General features: G+C 37.2%; 1 protein-coding gene across 1 annotated transcript in view; it reads left to right on the top strand.

Moving 5' to 3' along the window:
* TENM2 (teneurin transmembrane protein 2) overlaps positions 1-24,608 on the top strand; it is a 722,842-nt gene that overhangs the window by 303,010 nt on the left and 395,224 nt on the right. The window contains exon 4 of the mRNA XM_067566613.1: positions 801-884. Coding sequence (XP_067422714.1) covers positions 801-884 — 84 coding nt within the window. The remainder of the gene's footprint in view (positions 1-800; positions 885-24,608) is intronic.

The following is a 24,608-nucleotide window of genomic DNA, read 5'->3' on the forward strand; positions in this document are numbered from 1 at the left end:
ATTTCTCAGACCATTCAGCTAAAATACATTGCTAGAAATTGATAAACTGTGATATTTGAAATACTTTATATTTTTTTATTCTGAATCACTGGACTGCATCTAGTTCAAATTCAACAGCATGAGCCTGATTACACTGATTCTGAATTTAAATCTATTTTTGTCTCTCCAGTAAACATGTAAAAATACTCTTATCTATAACAGTGGACAGTGTTTCTTGGTGACATACATTAGAAAATGGACCATGAGTAAAAAGTTGAAATTGTGTTTCAAATAGATATAATATGTAATTTATATTATGATGCTATAGGTCATTTAGTAAAACTATTTTTCTCATGATCGTAAATGTCTCCAATATACATGTATGAATCTCACTGACTTCAGGGGAAATTGTGTGCATGTATCCAGAGGCAGACATTGCTCCAATGGGTATTCACTTAAAGTTTCAGTAAATTTAGGGGCCCATTTGGAGAGATGCTAACCTCTGTCCACTTCCACTCATGACAGTGGGAGTTGAGGGTATTCAGCACTTGCAGAAATGGGTCCTTAGCAGGGGTTACAAGTGTTATACATACCTAAGCCTCCTTACATCTGGTTTATCATGTAGTATAAATTTATGAATCCTTGTATAATTTCAATATGAATAGCATTCTATTTTGTTTTTAAAAAGATGTATTTACTGATGGTTTGAGGAGCAGATCATTCTGTGATCTTGCCCAGTTGTGTTACGTCAATAATGTATGGGGGAATATTAGGGAAAAGAAAGACCTGCCTCTAAAATGTATTTATTTTATTTTATTTAGATTTTCACACACACCTTTCTGAGACATTGAAAGACAGACAGACAGGCTGGCAGCAGCTGGCTGAGACAAAGAACTCTCTCATACGTAAGGTTTTTGTCTTGCTTAACCCATATTCCCTATAAACTAGCTAGTTTGTTTTCTGCAGTGATTAGCCTAGCTATGTTTACATTGTACTTATCAGCTATTTTATTTGTGTTTTCTACTATGCAGTAACAAAACCTGGGTTTTATTCAGATAACTACAGTCTGTGTTGGGGTGTTAACGGACTCTTAAATTGGGGTATTTGTTATTGGGACTCTTCAGAGAGCAGTGGATTGTGAACAAGCTGCAATTTCTCTGAGCCAACAGTGCTTCCAGAGAGCTGGCATAATCCAGCCATGGGCATAAGGATTACTGAACAACATGAGGGATGCCAGATCTGGTTACACACAGACCTAAGGAAAGGCACCTTAATATCTATACCAGTAGTTTATTTACAAAGGTGGTTGCATATATTTTAGCTCGTTAGTGAAAGTTTGCATGTAGTTTATACTGCTTCAGAGATTTTGCAGTCGGCTTTTTAATGAGAGATTTTGTGATAGCTCAGTTCATCTCCTGCCTTGATGGAATTTTTTGATCTAAAACAGTTTCAAATCCAGACTGTAGCTCTGAGTGCAAAACTATGGCTTTTTATCTTAGATATCTCATACAATACGATCAGAATTTTTGTAAAGAGCTACCTCAGTGACAGAAGAGTTTTGTTAAAGAATTACTGTATCATTCCTCCCTACCCCAACAGCAAAATAGATAAAATCACTTGGCAAAAGGGAGGATGTGAAAAAATCATGTGGCATTCTTCTTTTATTAAGAGAAAACTTTAATAGTTGTTTAAACAGATGAAGATCCAAGTGCTTCTTGGTATGATTTTCTATCTAAATAAAGATTCAATATCCCCTTCCTCCTGATATCTCTTAAATACAAAGCATCGTTTTCATTCATCGGATATGTCCAGTTGCATTAACCTTAGATCGTAGTCAATATGTTCTATTGTGCCCTTACTAATTTCCCAGGAGCCACTTCTGATAAGGCCTTATGCCCTCAAGGCTGCAATTTCTGTTTTTTGTTTGAGTGGCTGTTCAGATGAAAGATGCTTCCTATTACACTACTCCACTTTCCTTGTCTTACAGCCATCACCTTCTTTGTGATGTGTATTCAGTTAGGCCTTTATTCAGCAAAACATTTAAGCACGTTCCCAAGTGCATTACTGAATCAGGGCCCTAAAAGGAAATAATATCTTCAATTCTGATCTTTAAACATTTGATAGTGTTTTTCTTCTTTTTGTTTTCTTCAGCATTCGTTTGATTACTACTGGAGTCCTGCAAACCACTTCATATATGGTTAAGGTTTGCTATGCTGGCAGATCCGGAAAGAATACTAGACTGAGCTAGAACTCCAGGGGAGGGCCCGGTTTTATTTTGCCCATTTAGGGCCAGATCATGTCAAAGGCTGAATACCACTGAGTCCTACCAATTGCTGAGTGATTTCAACCTTCTTTGTAGTCAGTGGGAGTTGAGGGTGCTCCACAAATCTTGGGACACTTACAGCATCTGATAGGATCGGGCCCTTAGAAATCAGTCCAGGTTTTCAATGAAAGAGAATTTGTTAGCCACAGGAATTACATTCCCAAGATAGAGGTCTATGATATAGAAATCCGGCCAATCGAGTAGCTAGTAGCTGCTAAAAAAAGAAAAATTATATAAAGATTAGAAATGATCTGCTGTATTTCTCTACATTTCGGAAGTACCTATGACCATAGTATCTTGGCTAGTGAGCCAGCTACCAATGAAATCAATGGAGTTACACCAGCGATGAGTGTGGTTGAAATAGTATTATCACTGAATCACTCCAGTAATAATAGCAATATCTGAGTGTGTCCTCCAGAATCCCTTGATGCCTATCTTCAGGGCTCACTGCAAGACCTTTCTCTCTGGGTCACTTAATCTGTGAACACTGTCTTCTTCCTATCCTTTCCTTTTTGAATTATATCATGTTTTGTTGCCTATTTATTTTGTCTTTCCCTAAGAATCAGATCACACATCCCACTGAAAATAGTTAGATTTGTATATTATTTTATATTGTACAGCATCGCATTCATTCAATGATGTAGAAATTAATGAAATGGTATCTAATGGTAAATAGTAATATTAAATATATCGGCTGTTTTTACAGCAGTTTTAATTCTTATTTATGGTTCTGCTGTAACCATATAATTATATAATGTAATTATAAAAATGTAAACACAGCAAAGTAGTGGAAAGAAAGTAATACTCTTTTGGGACTTTTCAGCATATGGAATCATTTCTACACATAGGGTTTGATCTAGCTTTGTAGAAGAATGTACTGCATATCGTGTACTGTAATTGTTACAAGAAAAGACACAGTGAGCTTATACATACATATGTTGTCATTGTTAACAGTGCTAGCTTAATTTGTTTTAAAAAGAATAGAGATATAGATGGGTCTTGGTCCTAATTCCTTCTTGGAATTATAAATATAACAATGTCATGCGGTCCTTAACATCCCTCTGATGCTCCTAAAAATAGACAGGTGGCACCAACCTTGGTTTAAAGTCTTATCTGGATGAGGATACATCCATATAGTGCTGTAACCCGCTTAATGCACATGTTATGTTAGCACTGCAGGAGCCTTTGTTTTTGCATGAGTAGAGTCCTCATCTTTTCATTTCAGAGGTGCCCAGTTCACACTTGTGCTTGTCAAGTATGTTGATTGCTTTCAATATACTGACCAAATGTGAGATACTCTGATACATTCACTATGTGCCAAGGAGCAAGATGTCCTCCCTGTTCACCAAAACGTTCAGCAAGGGATAATGAGAGGAAGGGCAGCTAACTGCTGAGCCTAGGTACTATCACGATAGACACTTTGGAAATGCAGACAGAAAGACATCATTCGTCTGTCTTTCAGATGCGAGTGCAGTAGCATGTTTTGGACAAAACAGCCATGTTCATACTGAGCTTTATTTTATAAGATTTTAAGCACCCTTAGCTGTCAGAGTGCTTCATGGTCCATGCTCAGAATCTGGCAGGACTGCGCCCATGAAGATTAGCCAGAGTTTTTCACAATGTCTGCCAATCAAATAACAGTTTGCTTTTAAAACAAACTCACCGAGTCTTCTTTCTTGAGAATCATGGTGGTGGCTGTTTGTGCTCTTACTCCACACATGTGGCCACCAGTGTGTGGAACTTGCTCCCTGTGGACAACCTGTTTCAGCTCATCCCATCCCATTTTTAAAGAAACTAAAGAAGGCACTTCTTTTTTTAGAAGGATTGTCCACTCCTTCAATAGGACTATCCTTTCTAATGATACTTCATTGCGTTAGAATTTTAGTCCTTTTATTTTTAATTTATTCTGTTTTGTGCTGTTTTATTTAGTGTTTTGTTATATTTTAGTTATGCTTTGGTACTAAGCACCTTGACCATCTTTATTATTACATTTTTATAGTCTTAAAATGTCAGGCAGGCACTCAGATCTGATATGTGTTTGCAGGGTTATAAAACTAGCAAAACAGATTTTATTCTCCCAAGACTTCCTTCTGTTTATCTAAAGGCCAGTGGCACAGTATGGCCAAAACCATGACTTGTCTATTGGGATGATGTGCAATTTATATTTATACATTTTGAATATGGCGAAGTTGGTTAAAGCTCTCTTCAGTGTTTGAATCATGTAACCCAAGCTCTCACAATATCAGGTTAAGTTTTAGATAAGCATTATGTTCTTGATTAATTTCTCAATTGTTAGGCCAGTGCTCCTTTTCCCCCCCTCCCCCACAGAAATTCCACAAGAAAAAGAGGATACATATGGTTTTAGGGTAAAAGAACACATAGAGGTAGCCACTTAGGCCCAGTCATGCATTCAGATCTGTGCATGCTGACCCCCTACACTGATGCAGAGCCCCATTGACTTCAGTGGGACTCTGTACCAACGTAAGAGTCTAGTCATGTGGCTGAGATTACAGGATCAAGGCATTGTTGCATAATCAAACCATCAGCAAACTATCCTTATTTAACAAAACAGTTAATTATATGCTAACTTCTTGATTTGTTTTGATAAATTATAGTATTTGAATTTTAAGTGCTCTTTTGCTCTCCCTTAAAAAGCTTTCTTTAGTTTTCTGTAATGTAAAGATTATCAACAAGAATACACCAAAAGTTACAACAACCTTTAATGACCCAGCAAGTCAGCCCCTTCTGCTCTCACTTCCCTCTCTGCATAGGATCTCGCTGACTTTGGGCTGATCCACAGTGAACAGTTACATCGGCATAGCTTTGTCTCTCAGGGGTGTGAAAAATCCAACCCCCTCTCCAAGCAACGTAATGAAAACTGACCTAATTCCTGATGTAGATAGTATGAGGTCAATGGAAAAATTCTTCCATCAACCTAGCCTACTGCCTCTTGGGGAGGTAGATTAACTGCAGCAGTAAGAGAACCCCTCCTATCACACAGTAAAATGTCTACTTTGAAGCTGCGCTGCTATACCATTTTAAGTGTAGACATTGCCTCAGTCAAAAGAAAAAGTTGAAAAGATCGGGTGTGGCCTTTATTTACCATTCTCTCAGGCCTCATCACTGATGGAGAAGTTTCTCATGGGCTCTCCTCCCTCAACCCCTAATTCTTCTTCCATCATCCCATCCCATCTCCGATCTCTCTCTGCTCCCACTCTCATCTACTATCTTATCCTCAACCCCTTTCTCCCTCCTCAAGGTCCTCCTCCTCACAATACAAGTTGGTTTTAGCCTTTCGCATCCAAAACACAAAACACCACCCTTGACCACATCTGCTTCCCTATTTACAAGTCTGTTTCTCTTCAATTCATCTCTAAGGTCTTTGAATGTGCTATCTGCAGCTATTGTCTGGAGTTCCTCTCCTTCAGTTGCATTCTAGATTCTTTCCTGTTTGACTTCTGTCTCTTGCACTCCTCTGTGATGACTCACACCAAAAAATCTAATGACCTCTTCCTGGCTGAAGTTCAGAAATATCCCCATCTTTCTTGATTTGTTGGCTGCCATCGACCATGTTTTTCTCACAGTCTTGTGCTCCTTTCTCTTTTCTGTTTCTATCGTCTCCTGATTCTCCTCCAAGTTCTTTAATCACTCCTGCAATGCTTTGTTTAGAGAATCCTTTCTGTGTGTGTCCCCTACAGCTCAGGTTTGGCCCTCTCCTTTTCTCCTTCGCACCCTACACTCTGTCTGGGTAATCTCATTCACAGATACAAATTCAACTATCGTTTCCGTGTGGCTAACTCACAGATCCACCTCCAATCCTTTCTCCTTCTGTCCAAACTAAAATCCCAGCCTGTCTTTCTGATATCTCCTTGTGGTCAAAACAGAACTCTTAATCTTCCCCCAAGCTCTTCCCCAATCCCTTTTGCTAGGTGGCTGTGACCACTATTTTTCATGCTGGCCAGTGTAATCTCAGTGTTTACTTCTGCCACCTTGTCTAGCTTCAGCAAACCTCTACCGAGCTTGTGCAAACTGTGCACTATTATACAATCTTTAATTACATGATCTCATACTATTTTTTCCTCAGTGTCCTCCTCCCCCACCTGCTTCAGTTCACAGGATGGACTTGATCTCTGAATGAATCTGGGTTGTGTAGTGAAAAAGATGGTTGTGTGTAAGACCTTTGCTTCATTTTTTCAGAAATTAGGAGGTGTGTGGAGAGTGAGGTGGAAGAGAAAGGATGGTCCTTTGGTTAAGGCACTTGAATGCTGCCCTGGAGAACTGGAGCCTATGTCTGCATCTGCCACAGAGGGTATGTCTACACTGCAATTAGAAACCTATGACTGGCCTGTGCCAGCTGACTTGGGCTCATGGGGCTCGGGCTAAGGAACTGTTGAATTGTGGTATAGATGTTCATGTTTGGGCTACAGCCCAGGCCCTGTGGGGTGGGAGAGTCTCAGAGCTTGGGTTGCAGCCTGAGCTCAAATGTTTACACTGCAATTAAACAACCCCTTAGCCTGAGCCCCGTGAGCCTGATTCAGCTGATGCAAACTAGCTGTGAGTTTTTAATTGCAATGTAGACATACCCAGAGTTTCTGTGTGATGCTAAGCAAATCACTTAAATTAGACATTGTGGAGGTGGTCACTAATTGTTTCCTCATTTTCTGAGTGCCTGACTTGAGTCCTGGGGTCTGATTTGCACTCATAGCTGAAACTGAAGTCAATGAGAGCTGTGCTTTGAACATATGAAGTGCTATGTAATGCTACGTCTCAATATTCGTCTCGCTAATCCTAAATTAGTGGATGCTTTTGACTTTAATCTTGCTGTGCCTCAGTACCCAATTTACAAAATGGGGGATACTAATACCCTCTCACCCCACAGGGATGTTGTGAAAATAAATTTATTAACATTTCTGAACCGCTCAGAGACCAAAGTGATGAATGCCAGAGAAAAGCCCACAAGGATATTAATAATTTTGTCTTCAGAGCAGGACTTGAGTAGTGTGGAGTAAATAAGGTCTGAGGCATTTTTCAGTGAGGCAAAAGCAAAATATTGAATAGCTGGCCATTTAACTGAGCACCATCTTGTTCTGGGTACTGAATGTGGCCGGGGTCCATTGGACAAAACAGTATGTGATCATGTAACTGAAGATTGTAGGAAAATACATGTGCTCCAGGGGGACACGTTAAGGTTACACAGAATTATAGCATTTCCTAAAGTGCGAGCAGTTAACTATGCAACATTCATGTTTTTGTAACATGATTTTTGTGTGTGTAATACACACTCTGTATACTGCAAATATATAACGCAAGACAATGGAATGGACTCCAGAGTGTCTGTGATGTTCTGTAGCATCCTTCTAGGGCTGATAGGTTATTTTAATAGCGATGGTTAATTGAGTATGTATGTGATATATATAACTTCCCCAACAAGTTTTCTTCAATAAATATCTGTAGACTCAGTTGTAGTCTCTGATTTACCAATTAAAATTAATGTACTTAAACTAGTTTCAGTGTAATTACTTTTTGAATTGTTAATAAATAGGTCCCAGGATATACTTTCTTTTTTTCTGAGGGGGAAAAAAATAAAAGGATGGATTTTGTATGTTATTTTTGTATTCTATAACGAGGGACATAAACTACAAAATGGGGATACTGTATGTTGGGATCTGGGGAGTTGGTATGGATCTCTAATCTCTCTAGCATGAACTTTAAAATAACACTCATTTTCAGTAATCTTCAGACACAAATATGTTCCATTATTGTTATTGGAAATTATATTTACATACACTGGACACAATTCATTCCTGTTGTGACTCCATTGAAGTCTCTCTTCCACTGATGTCAATGGAGTTACACCAGGGATGAATTTGATCCACTCTATTTCACTGTGGATTTGAAGTGTTTCACTTGCATTGTCCTAGTACAGGTTTTTAAAAAATGGAAACTCTCTTATAAAAAAGATAAGCAAAAATGTGTTTATGTCCTGGGGTTTTCATATTGATTTCTATAGTAGCCAGCTTCAGATTTAACAATTACTTTTCTCACAACATGCTGTTTTGCCCAGAAATCATTCACTAGAGCATGTAAACTGCATAGCAAAATCTATATGCTTAAAAAAAAATAATTGTGAGAATGGAGGAAATTCTGGAAAACAAAATCCTTACAGATTGGGTACTAGAAACAAACAAATTGATGACAGTATCAGGCAGTGTAAATCCCAGGGGCAGACTTAATTTTTGTTACGGAATTTGTATCTTCAAAACGCCACATTCAAGCTAACAAATTTGCAAACTTTGTTTGAAAAACAAAACAGATTGCATGTTGCAAGACCAAGTTGCTGGCAAAATATTCTGTCGTGTCAGATTTATACAAACTCATCTCCTGTGTATTGCACCATGTCCTAGAAAACTGGAAACCATGAAAAGAAGTGCTCATATTTTAAGGAACTTAGTGACAGCTGATTTAAAAAAAAAAAAAAAAAAAAAAAGGCATTTTCTGTGGCACTTTTTACATAAAGCTTCCACCTTAAAGAAACTGATTTGATGGAATAGGTGGTAATTTTTAACACAAGCAGTGACAAAATAAACACCATCTGTTAGTGTTGACTTATTCCACAGTATTCTCATGCTGGGTGATTTTATTTCACTTTTTTTCAGAAATAGTTAATGACACATCTGGTATGCAGTGAAGGTGCATTTGGGGTTATTAAATGTGGACGTACGTTTAGAACAGAGTGTTTGCAGAACAGTTTTTTCAAGACATTAAGGGAAATGCTAAGCTACCAAAAGAGAGAGTTTTTTAAAAATTTCCCGTTAAATTTCCTTCTTATTATATAGCATGTGGTATGCAAACAAAGAATAAATTAAATGTTCACAGTTGATCAGGTCCTCCCCTCTTCCCCTTCTCTGTGTCCCACATTTGATGATACAATCTTATCATTGATCTTTAGAGTTGACCTCTGTGCCTGTCATTCATATGGTAAGCAATAGGATTTTTCAGGATGTATGAAGATGGCTTGTCTTTGCAGCTAAAACATCTTTTCTGTAATATAATGAAATAGTAAGCTAAACATTGTAAGGAATTCTATAGATAAATATATTCTCTGAGAAACAGAATGAAATGTACTGATCTCTCAGGCAGAAAACATTACCCTTTACTTCTGTAATCCTTGAGTTACGGTGCAGGGACTTAGTAAAACTACAGTGCTGGGACCAACCTACTTCAGAGGAAAGGCATACGTCAGAAAGGGCTACTGATAAGACAGCAAGCCACCAACTGAAGAGGGGGACAGAGATTACGGCCTTATTCAGAGAGCTTTCTTGCTGAAACTGTCTTAAAATAATGGGATGCACATTAATGACTAAATTATAGTAGAATATCTGTGGAGTTATTTAATATCCACATAATAGAGAATGAATTAATCATGATTAATACTGATGAATACCAAACACATTCATGATGTCTAATCTCTTACTTTAAATAATTATTTTGAACCTTAAAGATTTATTAAAAACAAACTAGCTTTTTTCATATGTGTTCCACCAATGAATTGTTGGGAGCTCATGTGAGCTCCTCATTTACAGAACCTGCCTTTGAGTCCTGTGAGGGAGAATCTTACCTTCCATATGGCGTGAGGTAAATCTTTAGCCCCTTTACTTCTGAAGATCCCCTAGTAAACTATGTACCAGAGTTGAAAGAAATATGCAATTAGGCTCTACTTCTGCATCAGAATCTACTGGGGGGAGGGTCCTACAGATTTCTTCCCTCCTTTCCAATAAAATACGCTCATACTCTCACATCCTACCTTTACATGTTTACTAGTTGCTTTGGGGTGTATCCTAAGTATCATCTCACTGAACCTTCCACAAGTTTTCAGGCCAGCTTTTTGCAGTAGTATGATGGTCATGGCCAGAAATCAGGTTTCATATGGGAAAACATTACTTTACACAATGTTCCACAATGCTGAAGTAAACTCTGCTTGTTAACATTTCCAGTGTGCTCTGAGTGCACCTGCTATTGCTATGACAATAGTAGCTAATGCAATAGGAGCTATCTTCTTGTTTCGCACACCATTGCCTCTAGTTGAACATAGAAAATCCACCACATGGTCTTACAACCTCACCTTCTCTGTACCACAGATTGATTTAGCATTGTGCTGGAAGGTGAGGTGGCAGAGTCAAGCTACTGCTGAACTTCATCCTGCCACTTCCCATTAGTGTCTGCCTGCCTGTCGAGAATCTGAAGAGCTGGTACTGGGAGGCAGGTTGGACTCAGCCCACTCACCAGCCTGGGAGGATGAATTCCTCTATTCTGGAAACCTTGTCATTGGAGGTTTTAAAGAACAGATTATATAGACACCTGTTAAGGATGGTCTAGTATACTTAATCCTGCCTCAGTGCAATGGGTGGACTAGATAACATCTTGAGATCCTTTCCAACCCTATGATTATATGTTTTTTCAAATTAGCTACCTGCCCACCTCAAAACCAAATAAGATCCATTATCCAGTTGACCATCAAGCCCAGCAGCCCAACCTCAACACAGCCAAACGCCACAGGATGACTTTCCTGACACCACTATGGCCAGCAAAGGTGGCAGGACCAACCCTCCACCCACCTGCTGCTGCTGTGAGGAATGGCTGCTTGGTAAGGAAGCCAACTAGAGTAGCATCAATATGATATTGAGAAGGAAGCAGTGGGCAAGTGGCATACTGGGCCAGAATATGAAGGATGGGAATTGATATTGCTTTGGGGCAGGGGGCAGTTAACAAACAGTGAAAAAATAATGTTTTACCTAGAGAATGTTGTATGGAATATAGATGGAGAATATTTGAGGGTCTCCATTTTAAAATGATCTGTTTCTTTGGATGGAGAAGGGGTGGCCTTCAAGCTTCTTCTAATCTCCTCCCACTCCCTCCACTTTTACTTAGTGCCTGGAAATCATGGAGATGGGTGATATGCCTTGGCTAGGTAAATGAATGTTTCCTCCTCCTCAAAATCATATTGCAGAATTGGGGCCTTGGATTGCAAGAACCTCAGACCAGAGGCCGTGGGTTTTTTTCCTTTGTTTTTGTGGCACCCGTATGAGCATTCAGTATACTAATACTACCGGCACCAGTGATAATGGTTCTCTAACATGGCAGAGCCTGCAGAAAAAAAGGGTTCTCGCAAAAGTGGTGCTACTGTGTATGGAAATACACAGGGAGTTGGTGTAAAATAAAATCACATCTATTAAGTATGATAGGAAGGTGGTAAAGTCCATTTATTATGGAGGGCAATATTTCATTGTAAATTGCTCTTTAAATCAGGTAATTTGATTATCTATTATATAACTTGTTTGCCCAAGTGTTGTGGGCAAGCAAAGTCTAATTCATGATGTCGTATCCTTCATTAACTAAGGTCTGGTAGCAGCGTTTGCTGAAAACTAGAAAGAGTTAGTTTCTCTCTCCCTTCTCTTTTTCTGGTAAAAGAACTTTTGAAATTCAAAATTTTGACAAGCTCCCCTTGATGTTGAATATGTCTTATGAAAGGGTTAGTTGCTTTTCATCTGTTGTGTGCAGAAACTATTGTAAATCAGATGAAATTCTGGGATTTATACTAAGGGGAATATTCCCTTTTTGATTTGCACATACAGCTCCCATGACTAATGAATATCAGGCCCTTGATGATCCTTCAAGGTGCTGAGCTACCAGGAGAACTGAAAGAACTTCACAAGATCAGGCCTTTCTGGAGTTTCTAGAAATAATTTTATATGAGACTGATTTTCAGTAAAAGATTTTTAGGTTTTTCTCAGAGAGCAGAAGTAAATGAATTGATGGACTGGAGACTGTACAAGCAGGAACGGATAAAGAATGACCGTGAATAACTCTGATGATTTTGTATCCTGACATCAGGCAGCACTGGAAGATTCCTTAATGTTGAACTTCAGTATTAAGCCCAAGTAATATAATCACTGGTTATCAAACAAAACTCTTTCTTTTCCTCAGGGGCAAACTACTTTCCAGAGTGACTCTCTCTGCCCTCTGAGTGAGCACAACTCTCATCCCATCTGCAAATCTGAGTCTGCCAAGATAGGCCCAGGATCAAATGTTGTCTATGACAACAAGAGGATGGAGATTATCTACTATGTTTTCACAACAGAAGACTATTTAAGGGAACATGTGGAAAGATGCTATCTGTTGCAAGTGCACAACAGAAGTGAGTTATAGTCTTTCTTCCAGGCCTTTACAAAGGGCCTGTGTAGGGCCATTTGATGGCTAGCGTTGCAGAGACATAAAGAACCTTCCCTCTCAGCTCCTGTATCTTTGTGCAGGAGCCACCCACAATCCCAGTCCTTACCCAGTGAAGGCAGGTGTTGGTTCCATTGCTGCAGTTCCTCAGAGACCAAGGTGTGGCATCCAGTGTTGCTGACCTAGTTCAGAGAAGGGTAAGCACTATGTCTTTTCAAAAAGTGTGGCAGTCCCCACTGAGGCACAAGCTGCCCCATGGAGACTCTGGCAGTCAGCCAGAATACCTCCTGAGAGTCTGGGTGACGTAGAGTACCCCTTCCTGCATTCCTTGAATACAATCTTTGGTTTAACAGCTGCAATATAGCAATAGTGCACAATGTAGATAACAGGAAACCATTTAGAGACTGTAAAGTGAATGGGGGCATCCACTATGCTACTCTGTATATTTAAAATTTAGACTCCGGAGGCACAGAGAATTAATTATGATACCAGTCATCTAGCAGAATAATATGAATTTGGACATCTTTAGTGCATTCCCAAATGTTGTGTGTGTCTCAGAAAAAAAGAATGAATTGATAATGAGGCTTGGTAATGGGGTTCTACAGGAGATATACCCAAATATCTTTGTAGTTGAACAGACTTTAATAAATCCAAATAACTTGGGTATCCATATTTGTGTTTTGCTTTTCATGGGCTTTTGCACTTTTGAGAGGAAAATTAAAGTCAGAACTGATTTTCGCAGGGTACTTTTATTCTCCTGTAACTGAAAATAACCTGAACTCACGTTAATTCAGTCTCACAAATTACTTCCTGAGGCATTAAAAAATTCATGGAAAACAAACTCTAATGTAAATAAATAAAAATGCAAGCCATCACCCACAACCCTAGTTAATATTAAGCCATTAACAGCTGTTCTTGTATTTATCCAAAATGATTCTCTTTCCTTTTCTTTCTAAATTTAGTCACGAGTGTCTATTCATGTGAAACAATATAAACAGAAAACCAGATAGAAAGAGGGCTATACTTCAGAATTTTTTTTTTTTAAAGTATAGGTCGCAAACATTTTCATACATATATATAAAAACCTCATATCTATCAGTCTAAGCAGTTATGCCAAACTTATTACCACAGAGTCTTAAGTACCTGGTTTCCCTTTATCTCCCCTTGCACCTTCTGTAGAAATGAATCACTCCATTCAATTTAATAGATTGTTAGTAGGTGAAGTGTAAGCTAAACCATACGTCCAAGTGCTGATGAGTAGACAAATACCTTTCCATTTGGAGTTGCAGAGGCCGCAGTGATGTTTTCTGTGCATTATGGCCTAAACCAAAGCCTGTCGGAAATCAGTTGAAGACTTTCCATTGACTTCTACAGATACTGGTTCAAGTTCCTAATTGGTAGGAGCAATACTGGTAGAATTGGTAAAAGCTTTTAAAAATAAAATCACTGTACCTTTAGCTTTGTTTGGGTTTTTAATGTCTTTATCCAATTTGGTTAGTGATGTTGTAAAAATACGGACTAAAGTTGGAGAAGAGCATAGGTCTGCTTATATAATATATTGATGGTTTCATCAAGTGCTCTTAACATGTCTTAGTTACTCAGGTAAGAAAAACATCCCAACAGTTCAGATTGACTAGGCTCACTAGATTTCTATCTTAACAGACCAAAGCATATTTTAAACAACCATTGGTGTGAAGATGAACCTCAATGTTGAGTTCATGTCCTTTAGCAATGAGCATGATATGCTGCTTTGCATAAGTTTAATAGTTGTATCAGATACCTTTTTGATTTGGCCTAGCCTGTATAAACAGTGAATTTATGAATTATCAAAACCACTCTAAAAGATAGCCTCATGTATTATGTGTATTATCATTTTTATGTTAGTTTGAAAGACTTTTCAAATTGTTCTGCATGAAATTAGGATAGAGGATCATTTATTTATTCATATCCATTATGTACCTTCTGAAACTTGAATAAGAGGATAGAAAAGAGAGAGGAACTAAGATTTTTGTCATAGTGTGCTTTATATTTGCTGTGGTGGGGTGATTATCTCCCCTAGCTTGGATTTGATCATATCTGCTAGTGGGAAATAAAAAAGAACAGAGTTTGTCAAATCATCCTAGCACCAGGAACTTTTTTTTGTAGATTTTTGCTACCTTTCCAGAATACAATTGTTCTGAGATTTGTCTTTTGCTTTGACAATCAGTTGGAAATACATTATGAACCACGTGGTCTGCAACAAACTTGACTTAAGTTTTGTGGCAAGATCTCCTGATTTCTGTGGCATTGCCAAGACAAATGAAGCAGTATTCATTACATTTTAATTTTTTTTTTAAATATGAAAAACAAATAAGAAAATAAATAAATTGGTGCAATACTTTCATTAAATTATTCGTCTTGGCAATAAGTTCTTTTCAAATGTCAGTTGTGGAGTATTTCTTTCCCAATTTATTTCTTCTGTTCCTACATTTAAAATTTTTGCATCATTTGCTGGTGCTGCCTGTCCATAGAGGCTTCTTGAAGCATATTGGTTTGAATTACTAAAGAAGGAAATGTGTATGTTTTTCCACTCTGACAAATACCCCTTTAAAAATATAATTGAAAAGATGGTAGCTCATTATTGGTTTTGTGCTGAGCTTATCTTCCTACAGGGGTGGTACTCAGCACCTCATAGGATTAGACTCTGCATTTGGATTCTGAAATTATACTTGTACCAGGACACATGTGAAAATTAAAATATCAGATCTTGCTGGGGAACAGAAATGGATGCTGGTCCCTGAGGCCAGCATTGTATAGCTGCAATGGGATCTGAGGACTGACCAGCACTGCTTCCCAGTTGGCTTGATAGCACTGACCAAACTGTGGTGTGTCCTCATTACAAAGTGCCTATCTTGGGCATTAGGACTAGCATGTTGACAACAATTCAAGTCCTTCTCCCTTTCAACAACAGACAGGACTTATTGCCTTAGGTGTTGCCTTGTTAAATTTAATTCAGTAGAGCTCCAGCCCTTTGGGCATACTTCTGTAGAAAATTATGGCTGTCTCATTGGCTCTTGCTCTTAGCAATGGATATGTTTGCTTCTTTACTTCCTTTCACATGTCTGGGTTACAGTGACAATGCTAGTGACAACACATGTAGGCTTTTTGCGAATTATGTATGTAATGTCTAACGAAAATCTTTTCCTTCACCTAAAAGTGTTTAGTTTTTGTTTCTGACCGTGTGTTTATTGGGTAGATTTGCATTCAAGGCATATTTTTCAGCATGACTTACGTTGAGAGTTTATGCAAACCATCTCCTAAATTACAGATGAAAACCAAGAATAGACCCATCATGATCCTTTAGTAAAGACCAGGAGATAAGTTTCTGCTAACAGAGAGGCAGAATTTTTCTATTTGTTTGTAGCCAAGAAATGGTATCTGAAGCACAAGGACAATGGATTCAGTTGGATTTAGCTGAGTCTAAGAAAGATAGATGGGACTGACGTGTATTGATTTTTTTTTTAGTCAGTTTTATGATACACATTATTGACATTGCTGTTGAGATGGTTTGAAGTTGGTAAAACTCAATGTCAGGAAACCGTATGCTGTCTCTCACATCCACAATGCACAAAGAGGCAAGATTGCTGCTGAAAGATTATTTCTCTTTCTAAATCAGGGATATGGAAAGTGGTGAAAAATGTAACATCACTTAAAATGAAATATTAAAAGGGTATTTGTTAATTCTGCTTTTTTTTAGAAGTATGCTTTTAAATCTGTGGTCCTGTAACAGACTAGTGGGAATCAGATTGCCTCAACACTGAATATTGCTTAATGGCAAAGAGAAGCACGCATTTGTTCAGGTGTATATAGTAAATATGTGGAGCTCAGAGCTAACAACTTCAACATAAAAATAAAGAAAGAAAAATATAAGTAATTGAGGAAGCTTGGAGAAAAAGAACATATATTTTGTTTTGTTATACTGCGTATATATACAAATGCTATTTATTCCACCTTTCATTGTGGCTGTTTTACACCATTGAAAGGGTTTTATATACAGCTACATGCTAACCTATGAAAAGTTTTATTCACACTTAGGGTTTTGAATTGACTGACCAATCAGGAAAGGGAAATAATTCTCCCACTGGAAGCAGTCTTGGGTATTCTTTGTCTGATTGGTTGTGGAGATTTTTATTTTGAATTTTGGGTGGGGAGATTTTCACTTTTGTGGAGCTTTTACTGGGAATCAGTTGTCGGGATCAGGTTGGTCTGGGGTTCAAATGGGTTTGGATTGGACCTATGATCTATATCCTGGGATCGCTGGGCTTTGCTATAGCTCAACCCTTCCTGCCATAATCATTCTGCCGTGATTTATCTTTTCTGCTAAAATAACTGGTAGTAATATAAACTGCCATATGATTTATTGAGGTTTCCAACAAACTATTCACAGATATCTTCAGAAAACACTTTTTTTTTTGTTAGCTAATCCATGTATTTAGAACTTCTTATAAGGATTCATATTTATTTTAATATTTATTTTAATAGCTACACATTACTTCTACCAAAGGTGAAAAAAGCTGCTTCTTTCCCCTGTGTCAAATTAAGATGAAAAGATCTATTTTTAAAATACTCTCTTGTCTTTAAATGTTAAACAAATTAAGTGGGCATGATACTTATGCGAGCTGGTGTTTTTTTCATTTCACCCTGGAAAATTCCAAATCTAATGCATCTGCTTAATGTTAAGACAAGTCAGTATAGTAATTTAGTAAATATTGCATAAAACAGCACAGAAGCAGTTGTAGTTTGTATATGCAGTATGAATCCAGACTTCAGTAAATTAGAACCACATTTTTCAGTGTTCTTCCTGGTAGGAGTTCAGCATGAAAAAAACTATTTACTTGCCATAAATGACACTATATTTCTTTCAACAAACATCTCTGCAAGTTCTTATATGTTTCCTTTATTAAATGATAACATCATTTCTAGCTTCAGATTTTCGTGTGTTCCTGCTGGAGGCATCTGATTGTAGAGATCAAGTTTGAGCCTTTGCTAGAGCAGAGAATTTCTCTTCCTTGGTAATTCTTGTATTCATAGGGAGAGAACAGTGACTTTTAAAATTATTATTTTAGTGGATATTTTAAAATCAAAGCACAGTGTTTCCATTCTTCAGACAAAGTGCCAGTCTTGTATTTTCAGCAGATTACACTAACCTAACAGAAAGTTATACCATGTTACATTCTCCTTTCAGATTCTCTCTTTCCCTCTTTAAAAAATGTTGCAGTGTATTTTTTTAAGTGTTTGTGAAAGCTGCTGGATTGACAGCCCTAGAAAACAAAACCTTGCATTAAGTCACTGAGCAGATGCACCATGGGCAGCAGTGCAAGCTTCCATGCTCTTCCCTGCCAATGGGGCACGGGTCACTTGCTGGTAGATTCTCTGTAACTTCAAGTCTTTAAACCATGATTTAAGGAGTTGAATAATTCAGTCATAGGTTAGAAGTTTATTACAGGAGTAGGTGGGTGAGGTTCAGTGGCCTGCATTGTGCAGGAGTTCGGACTAGATGACCATATTGGTCCCTTCTGACCTTGCAGTCTGAGTTTTTTGGAGGAGCTACTTCTGTGAGTGAGCTGATTACTAAATCTCCATGTCCATTCATTTCTGTGATCTATGCTGAGATTACCAATAAGGGTGCTAATTAGACCTACTGTGGTGGTGGTTTTGCATTGTGGACACTTGACTCCACTTATTACCAAGAGACATCAATATTTTTCACACAAGCCAACAAAGTGCTGACAGATGATTACAGCTTTTGGTCACCATCAACCAGCTAGATTTGAACTGGTGAGCTAGACATGAAAGTCTTTGGCATATCTTGACCAGCCCTCCAAACCACTAAATCCTGTTATTTTTAAGAGTTGTTGTTAATAATCTGTGTACATGATTGTCATGATAAATAAATTTATCTCTATTTAAAGAACATTGTAGAGGTCACATTATAACGCTCTTCAAATGTACACACACGCATGCACGGTTATGTTCCAAAATTTAAGGCATGGACGAATTGGAATTTATAATTAATCAAAAGTATTTCCATGCCAACTATTACAGAAATAAACACAAACCATATTCTTTTCCTAGCTATTGACATAGAGAGATTAAGTGATGAAGGTAAGTTAACCAGATCACTGTGTAAAAGTCCATGATCATTTTTTTTCACACACTATAATTGTTGCTACGTTGTAGAACACAGATACATTATGATGAGGCTAAACCTTGTAAAACCTTGTATAGAAGAAAGCATTTTTTTAAAGGTAGGGTGTGCATTCATTAGGTAATATACACATTCATTTCAGGTGCATTACATATTATACCTTCAACTCATCAAAAAAGATCATAGAATTGAAAAACATGCTCCCACGCCATTTCTGTCTCCTTTGTGGAAGTGGCTTCTATGGGGGAAGAGTGGGAATAGGCTTTCTTAAATTAATTCTTTAGATTGCCTTAATTTGGACCACCCTCTATTGATATCCTCTGCCGCACTTTCAGGACTGTTCGAGCCCATCCCCTGAGCTGTCTGATTGTTGCACTGGAGATGTTTTTGCTTCAAAGGCCATTGTCAAAGCTGGTCAGCTCTGTGTAGGGAACGGAAGATTTTGAAATTGAGGAATCTCTTCTACACAGACTGTCAGCACTAACATGCTGCTCCCCCACCTCCTATACTCTAATTAGTTTAAAACTGTGTTAAAATGGTGAGATCTGGATTGCAAAAAAAAATCCCCCAAAACATTTCTTACAAGGAATATAGGATTTGCAATGCCATATCAGATCACTGGCTCACCTAGTTCCAACACATTCAGCTGCTGAGTCACATAGATTTTAAAATACCCAGGATACTCAGAGGCAATTTCTAGACCTCTGTTTCAATGTTCTTCTAATTATGATTCCTGAAGGCAATATTTCTGAGAGTTACATTGCATCACAACTGAATTTCCATTCAGAAGTTTCATCTTGTGCTGCACAGGTGATCACTCTCCTAATACGCACTTCAGTATTTGTTTTTTCTGCTAAACTGTAGCCTGAATTTGCAATACTTACCTGAGTAGTCCTTTCTTGGGTAAGCTGTCCCTTTGAATCTAGTTGATCTACTTATTGAAGTAAAAGTTCCTGGAGTGTTCCTCATAATTAAGGGATTTTCAAAGGAGTCTAATGGAATTAGGCACTCAATTTCCAATGACTCTTTCAGATACCTTTTGAAAATTCTAGTCTCTGTTATATTTAATTTTTGACTATAACTGGATCTTGATAGTTTCTGAAATGTATCTTTCTTTTTCCTTTCACCTCAAATATTATTACATAGTTTCAACTGCTCATTTACAATAGGTTAATGTCAGTTGGGATTAGTGTTAGTCCTAGTCATATATTTTTATTGTTAATTATTTACATAATTTTAAGATTATAGCCTTTCGCCAGGTAGACAAGTGGAATGCAGAATGGGTTCAACCTCTGGAAAATCATGCTGTGTGTTTAGTTTATGTTTTTAATAAATAAAGTGAGTGCAAAACCGCTCAAAAATAAATAATTGAAAAATAAAAATAAGGCTCTGCTCTTCACAAGTGCTGTCTACATGAGTGATTATTAAGTGGCCTTGTTTAGGAGCAGTGAAAACACAGGGTTCTGAGGGAAGCTATTATTCTGTATATAACCAAAAGGTCTGAAAAAGATGTTCTATTTGTTTTCCATGTTTTAAATCCTCTGAGATTAGCTGTTTTCTTGAGTTAATCTGTATAAATCTGTCATCATTAAATCATTGGAACATTCAGGAGTGCCCTACTCAGTATATAAGGGATCTCCCAATAGGATAATACTGGTCAGACCAACTTGCTGCTTCTCTTGACTTAACAGCCTCCCTGTGTCTGCCATAAATTTATCCTGTTTAGGTTTAAACTCCACAAATTATCGGTTAAAAGCAGACTGGAAATGTGTTAAACCACCCTGAAATTACATGTATAGCTAAGATTATGTGGCTTGTACAAGATCATAAACATCATAGATGTTAGTTTTCTCTTTCCTACAGTTCACAGAACTTTTATTTGAATTGTACAAACCTCCAACACCACAGCTAATCCAGTTAACTCTTAAAATGTGCTGCTTTAAATATAATTTTCACAGATAATTTATGTAATTTGCGCATTCTTAAATTATACATTGGTAACTTAATAAAAATGAGGCTTGGATGAAACATTTCCTTGATGCCTCAGATCTTTGTTATACCTTGTATGCACCTGCTTATTGAGTGTAGCACAAAATCCTGTAAACTTCTATCTTTATACAGGTGAAATTTCTGTTGATTTCACAATTTGGCCTTGTGGAACTACATGATAGGCAAATCTCCAAAATGATGAGTTCACTTCACAGAGTATCAGACTATTGGACACTCACCTGACATTATCCAAAATTCTTTGGTCTATAAAATTGGACTGAAAATCCAGAACAAATTATTGCAAGATTTCTTGAGCTTTCTATTCTTATTTACTGTCAGGCTTTGTCTACACATAAAAGTTACACTAGTTTAATAAAACTAGTTTTTTTTTAACTGATTTAATTAAACTGCTGCAGACCTGGGTTTTAGCTAAATTACAGACACTTTTATATATAAGACAAGTCTGTAACAGTCTGTAACAGTGAATATTGTTTACCTTTTGCAGTTCTGCTGGCAAGCAGAACAAGGCAATGCAGAACCACGTAGTTAATGATACTTTTCTGAACATCACTATGGCTGAAATTGGTGGAGGTTTAGAGAGGTTTAGCTGAACCAGTTTTCCCATCTGTGTACTTTTTTCTATTTTCCCCATTGCCTTAATTAGACTTTCTGATTTTTGGGGATTTTTTTAAAAATAACTTGGCAGATATATGTAATTCTGTGTATGTTTAGATTTATGTACAGTGAGGCAAATAATATGCATTCAGGTGGTTGATGTGTGTGTATTTATATTATATAGAAAAATAGATATATAAATACACACGTCACGCACCTCAATGTATATGTGAATATATATGTATATACAATAAGTGAAATCTTGTGTCATTGAAGTCAAAGATAAAACTCCCATTCCTCCAGTGGGGGGCCAGGATTTCACCTAATGTAAACATGAGGAAAAGGATAGCGTGTATAGTATATTGCATGAATAATTGAATGCAAGGCAATAAAGGTTGAAGACAAGCCAATAATTCAGACAAAGGGTATTGACCTGACAACAGAGATTCCTAGCACAGCAAAAAGCCTCTGAAAAGAGTTGCCCAGTTTATTATTGTTTAATATATACAAAATTATTTCTGTAAGTCTTTAACTCCCTAGGTTCTTTAAATCTAAAACCCATTATGAAGTTGAAGGAGAATAACCAATATATGTTTATGCAACTGAAGGATTAAAGGTCATGTGATGACAGAAGACACAGCTTACTAAAAAGCGAAATTTATTAGGAAATAATAATTTGTGTTTAATATAATAAATCCTTGCTTAATAGCTTCTTAGTCACTTAATTTTCTGAGATATCGCATATAGCCAATCTCTTCATCCTACTTAATGTGATGTATAGGACTTTAATAGCCTTATGCTCTGATATTAGTGTCCATCAATCACCCATTAACAACAATTCTATCTATTCCTTCTGTTACGTTCCCAGGAAAGCCACATTGTAATAGCTATGTAATATATAATGAATTTCCAACTTTTACTTTGGAAAAGGCTATTTTGACCTGATTTCAAGTGCACTATGGAGAGCTAATTAATGGATCACTTCTGCCACTGTTATTCCCATTGAATAGTACATAGTCTACAAGTGGTGCCTGTGTTCACTATTGAAATTCGTGAAACTACTTAGTAGTGTAAGAGTGGCAGAATGAATTTCTCTGTATATCCAAATATATGCTTGACTGTATAATAGTGTGATTTTTGTAAAAATGATGTATATTGTGCCTTCTTATGATCATCATGTGCATAAGAAAACAGTGTATTTTTCTGTTGGTATAAGGTGAGCTAGAAAAAAAAAATACATTTTAAATAGGTTCCATACTGTACACTTCATAAAACTGAATTAACCCTTTATATAACTAGCTGATATATTCACTGTCACCTGTTCAAGTGTGAAATCACGTAATTATTTTACCTAGTCAAAAGCACATGCAAGATGCTCAGTGAATGTTTCTTTCCCAAGCACCACACATTGAACATCTATTATGGATGTATGTATGATAGTGAAATGAAATGATTTCATTTTAAAGGAGGTTTCCTAAGAGAGATCTAATGCCATAAACCTCATCTGGATAACACAAGTTGCTGAGATTCAGGATGGAATCTCTCCCATTTCACCTTGCATCTTTATATTCCCATGTGTCATTTTACAGTCCATGTGCCTCTTTTAGTGAAGCTCAGCTGTGTAATTTCTACCTTCCTCCAGGCAGTGATTCTTACAAGCAGACAATTACTGGTGTCAGCAAACATGTGGCTATGGTTCACTGCATGATTAGCTCTTAATATTTTGTTAAAGGAATAATTTGAATCCATCAGTATGATTGGAGATAAATCATTTTTCAAGCGTATCACACTACATTGTCTGAGATTAAAGAGATGCAGAAATATGTCCTTTCTAACTGTTAATTTTTAATAGAAGAAACATGGTTAAAATTTAGTAGTAGTTTTATTAGGATATAAAACCAAATTCTGCTGTTACTATGGTATAAATCCAGAGTAATGTCACAGATGTAAGAGAGGTGGAATTTGACACAAGTAATCTTTGAATGGCCAAGACTTTACACTTTTGTGCTCTGATCCTGCAAAGAATTTATATGTGTGATTTTAAGCACGTAATCCTTTAAACTGTAATTGCTCATGCTTAATTGTTTCCAGAATCAGGGCCTTAGACTGCTGGATTGTCATTTGATTTTTGTATTTTAGACTACAGTCCTGCAAAACACACTTGAGTAGCTTTACATGTGTGCATAGTTGCGTTCAACTAATAGGGATTACTTGTGTGCGTAAGTATTTGCAGGAACAGGGCCTTAGTTTCGGATAGAATTTCTGAATTTTCACTGTTGATCTTGAAAATAAAACTTTGGTTCTATAAAGTTTTATTTTCTAAAATGTGTGTTCTTAAAGCAATGAGAGAATTTTCTTGCATTGACAATCAGATGCTTCAGACAACTGAAGTTAGCATGTTTGGAACTCAAGAGATACATAAGATTTCTTTCCTGCCTTAGAGCTTAACTGAATAATCATTGTAACATTAAATACACATGAGATTTTATTTTTTGTGACTAATTTAAAACAGGTGCATTAATCATTTTTATATTGGCAAGCCTTTTAATTGTTGAGGTTTTTTTTGTGTTTTTTTTTAATAATAATGTTAGAGACCCAAACTTTGATTTCTGCTTCCTCTTGCTTAGTTCCTTCCTTGCAGTGGTAAAGAATGTTCAGTATTATTCTTAGAGTAGGGTTGACTTTCTGTACTTATAGAAAACAGACTGAATAAAATGTGTTGTAGTAGAAAGAGAGCCTAAGACATGACGCCCTGCTGATATAAAGCAAAGTCAGGCTGTGAGCAAAAGTCAGGCCCTATTACAAAACATGCCTACTTGCAAATTCACGAACCTGGCAAGAACAGGGCTGGTATTGCAAAACCACAAACATTCCTAAGAAGTGCTAGGCACAGGACACTCACATAAATGCATTCCAGAAGGGTAGTAACAGAACATCCCAATATGAAGTATGGTATAAACACACTCCCCGGAGATGATACAAAGACATACTGACCCCTCTTAAAGATAAGGTCAGGATGATGAATAGAGATGTTTTGATTGAACCAACAGGTACAAAGTAGGGGGTGGTAACTAACCACGTCAGAGGGGCAATGTGTAACTTGTTTGTATCAGTGTATAAATGGGGTCAAAAGGGAGTGTCTTTGGCCTGGCCTACAGGGAATGTAGAGTCCTGTCATTCACTGAGCTGGTCCATTGTCACGGGCATACCTGTATTAAGTGTATTTGTATCATGTATAGGGCACTAATACCATGCTTTGTCGATAATAAACCTGGCTGAGTGCCTTCG

Source organism: Emydura macquarii, unplaced genomic scaffold (assembly GCF_026122565.2).
Source record: "Emydura macquarii macquarii isolate MOO-44397 ecotype Brisbane River unplaced genomic scaffold, CSIRO-AGI_Emac_v2 contig_2768, whole genome shotgun sequence".
NCBI lineage: Eukaryota > Metazoa > Chordata > Testudines > Chelidae > Emydura > Emydura macquarii.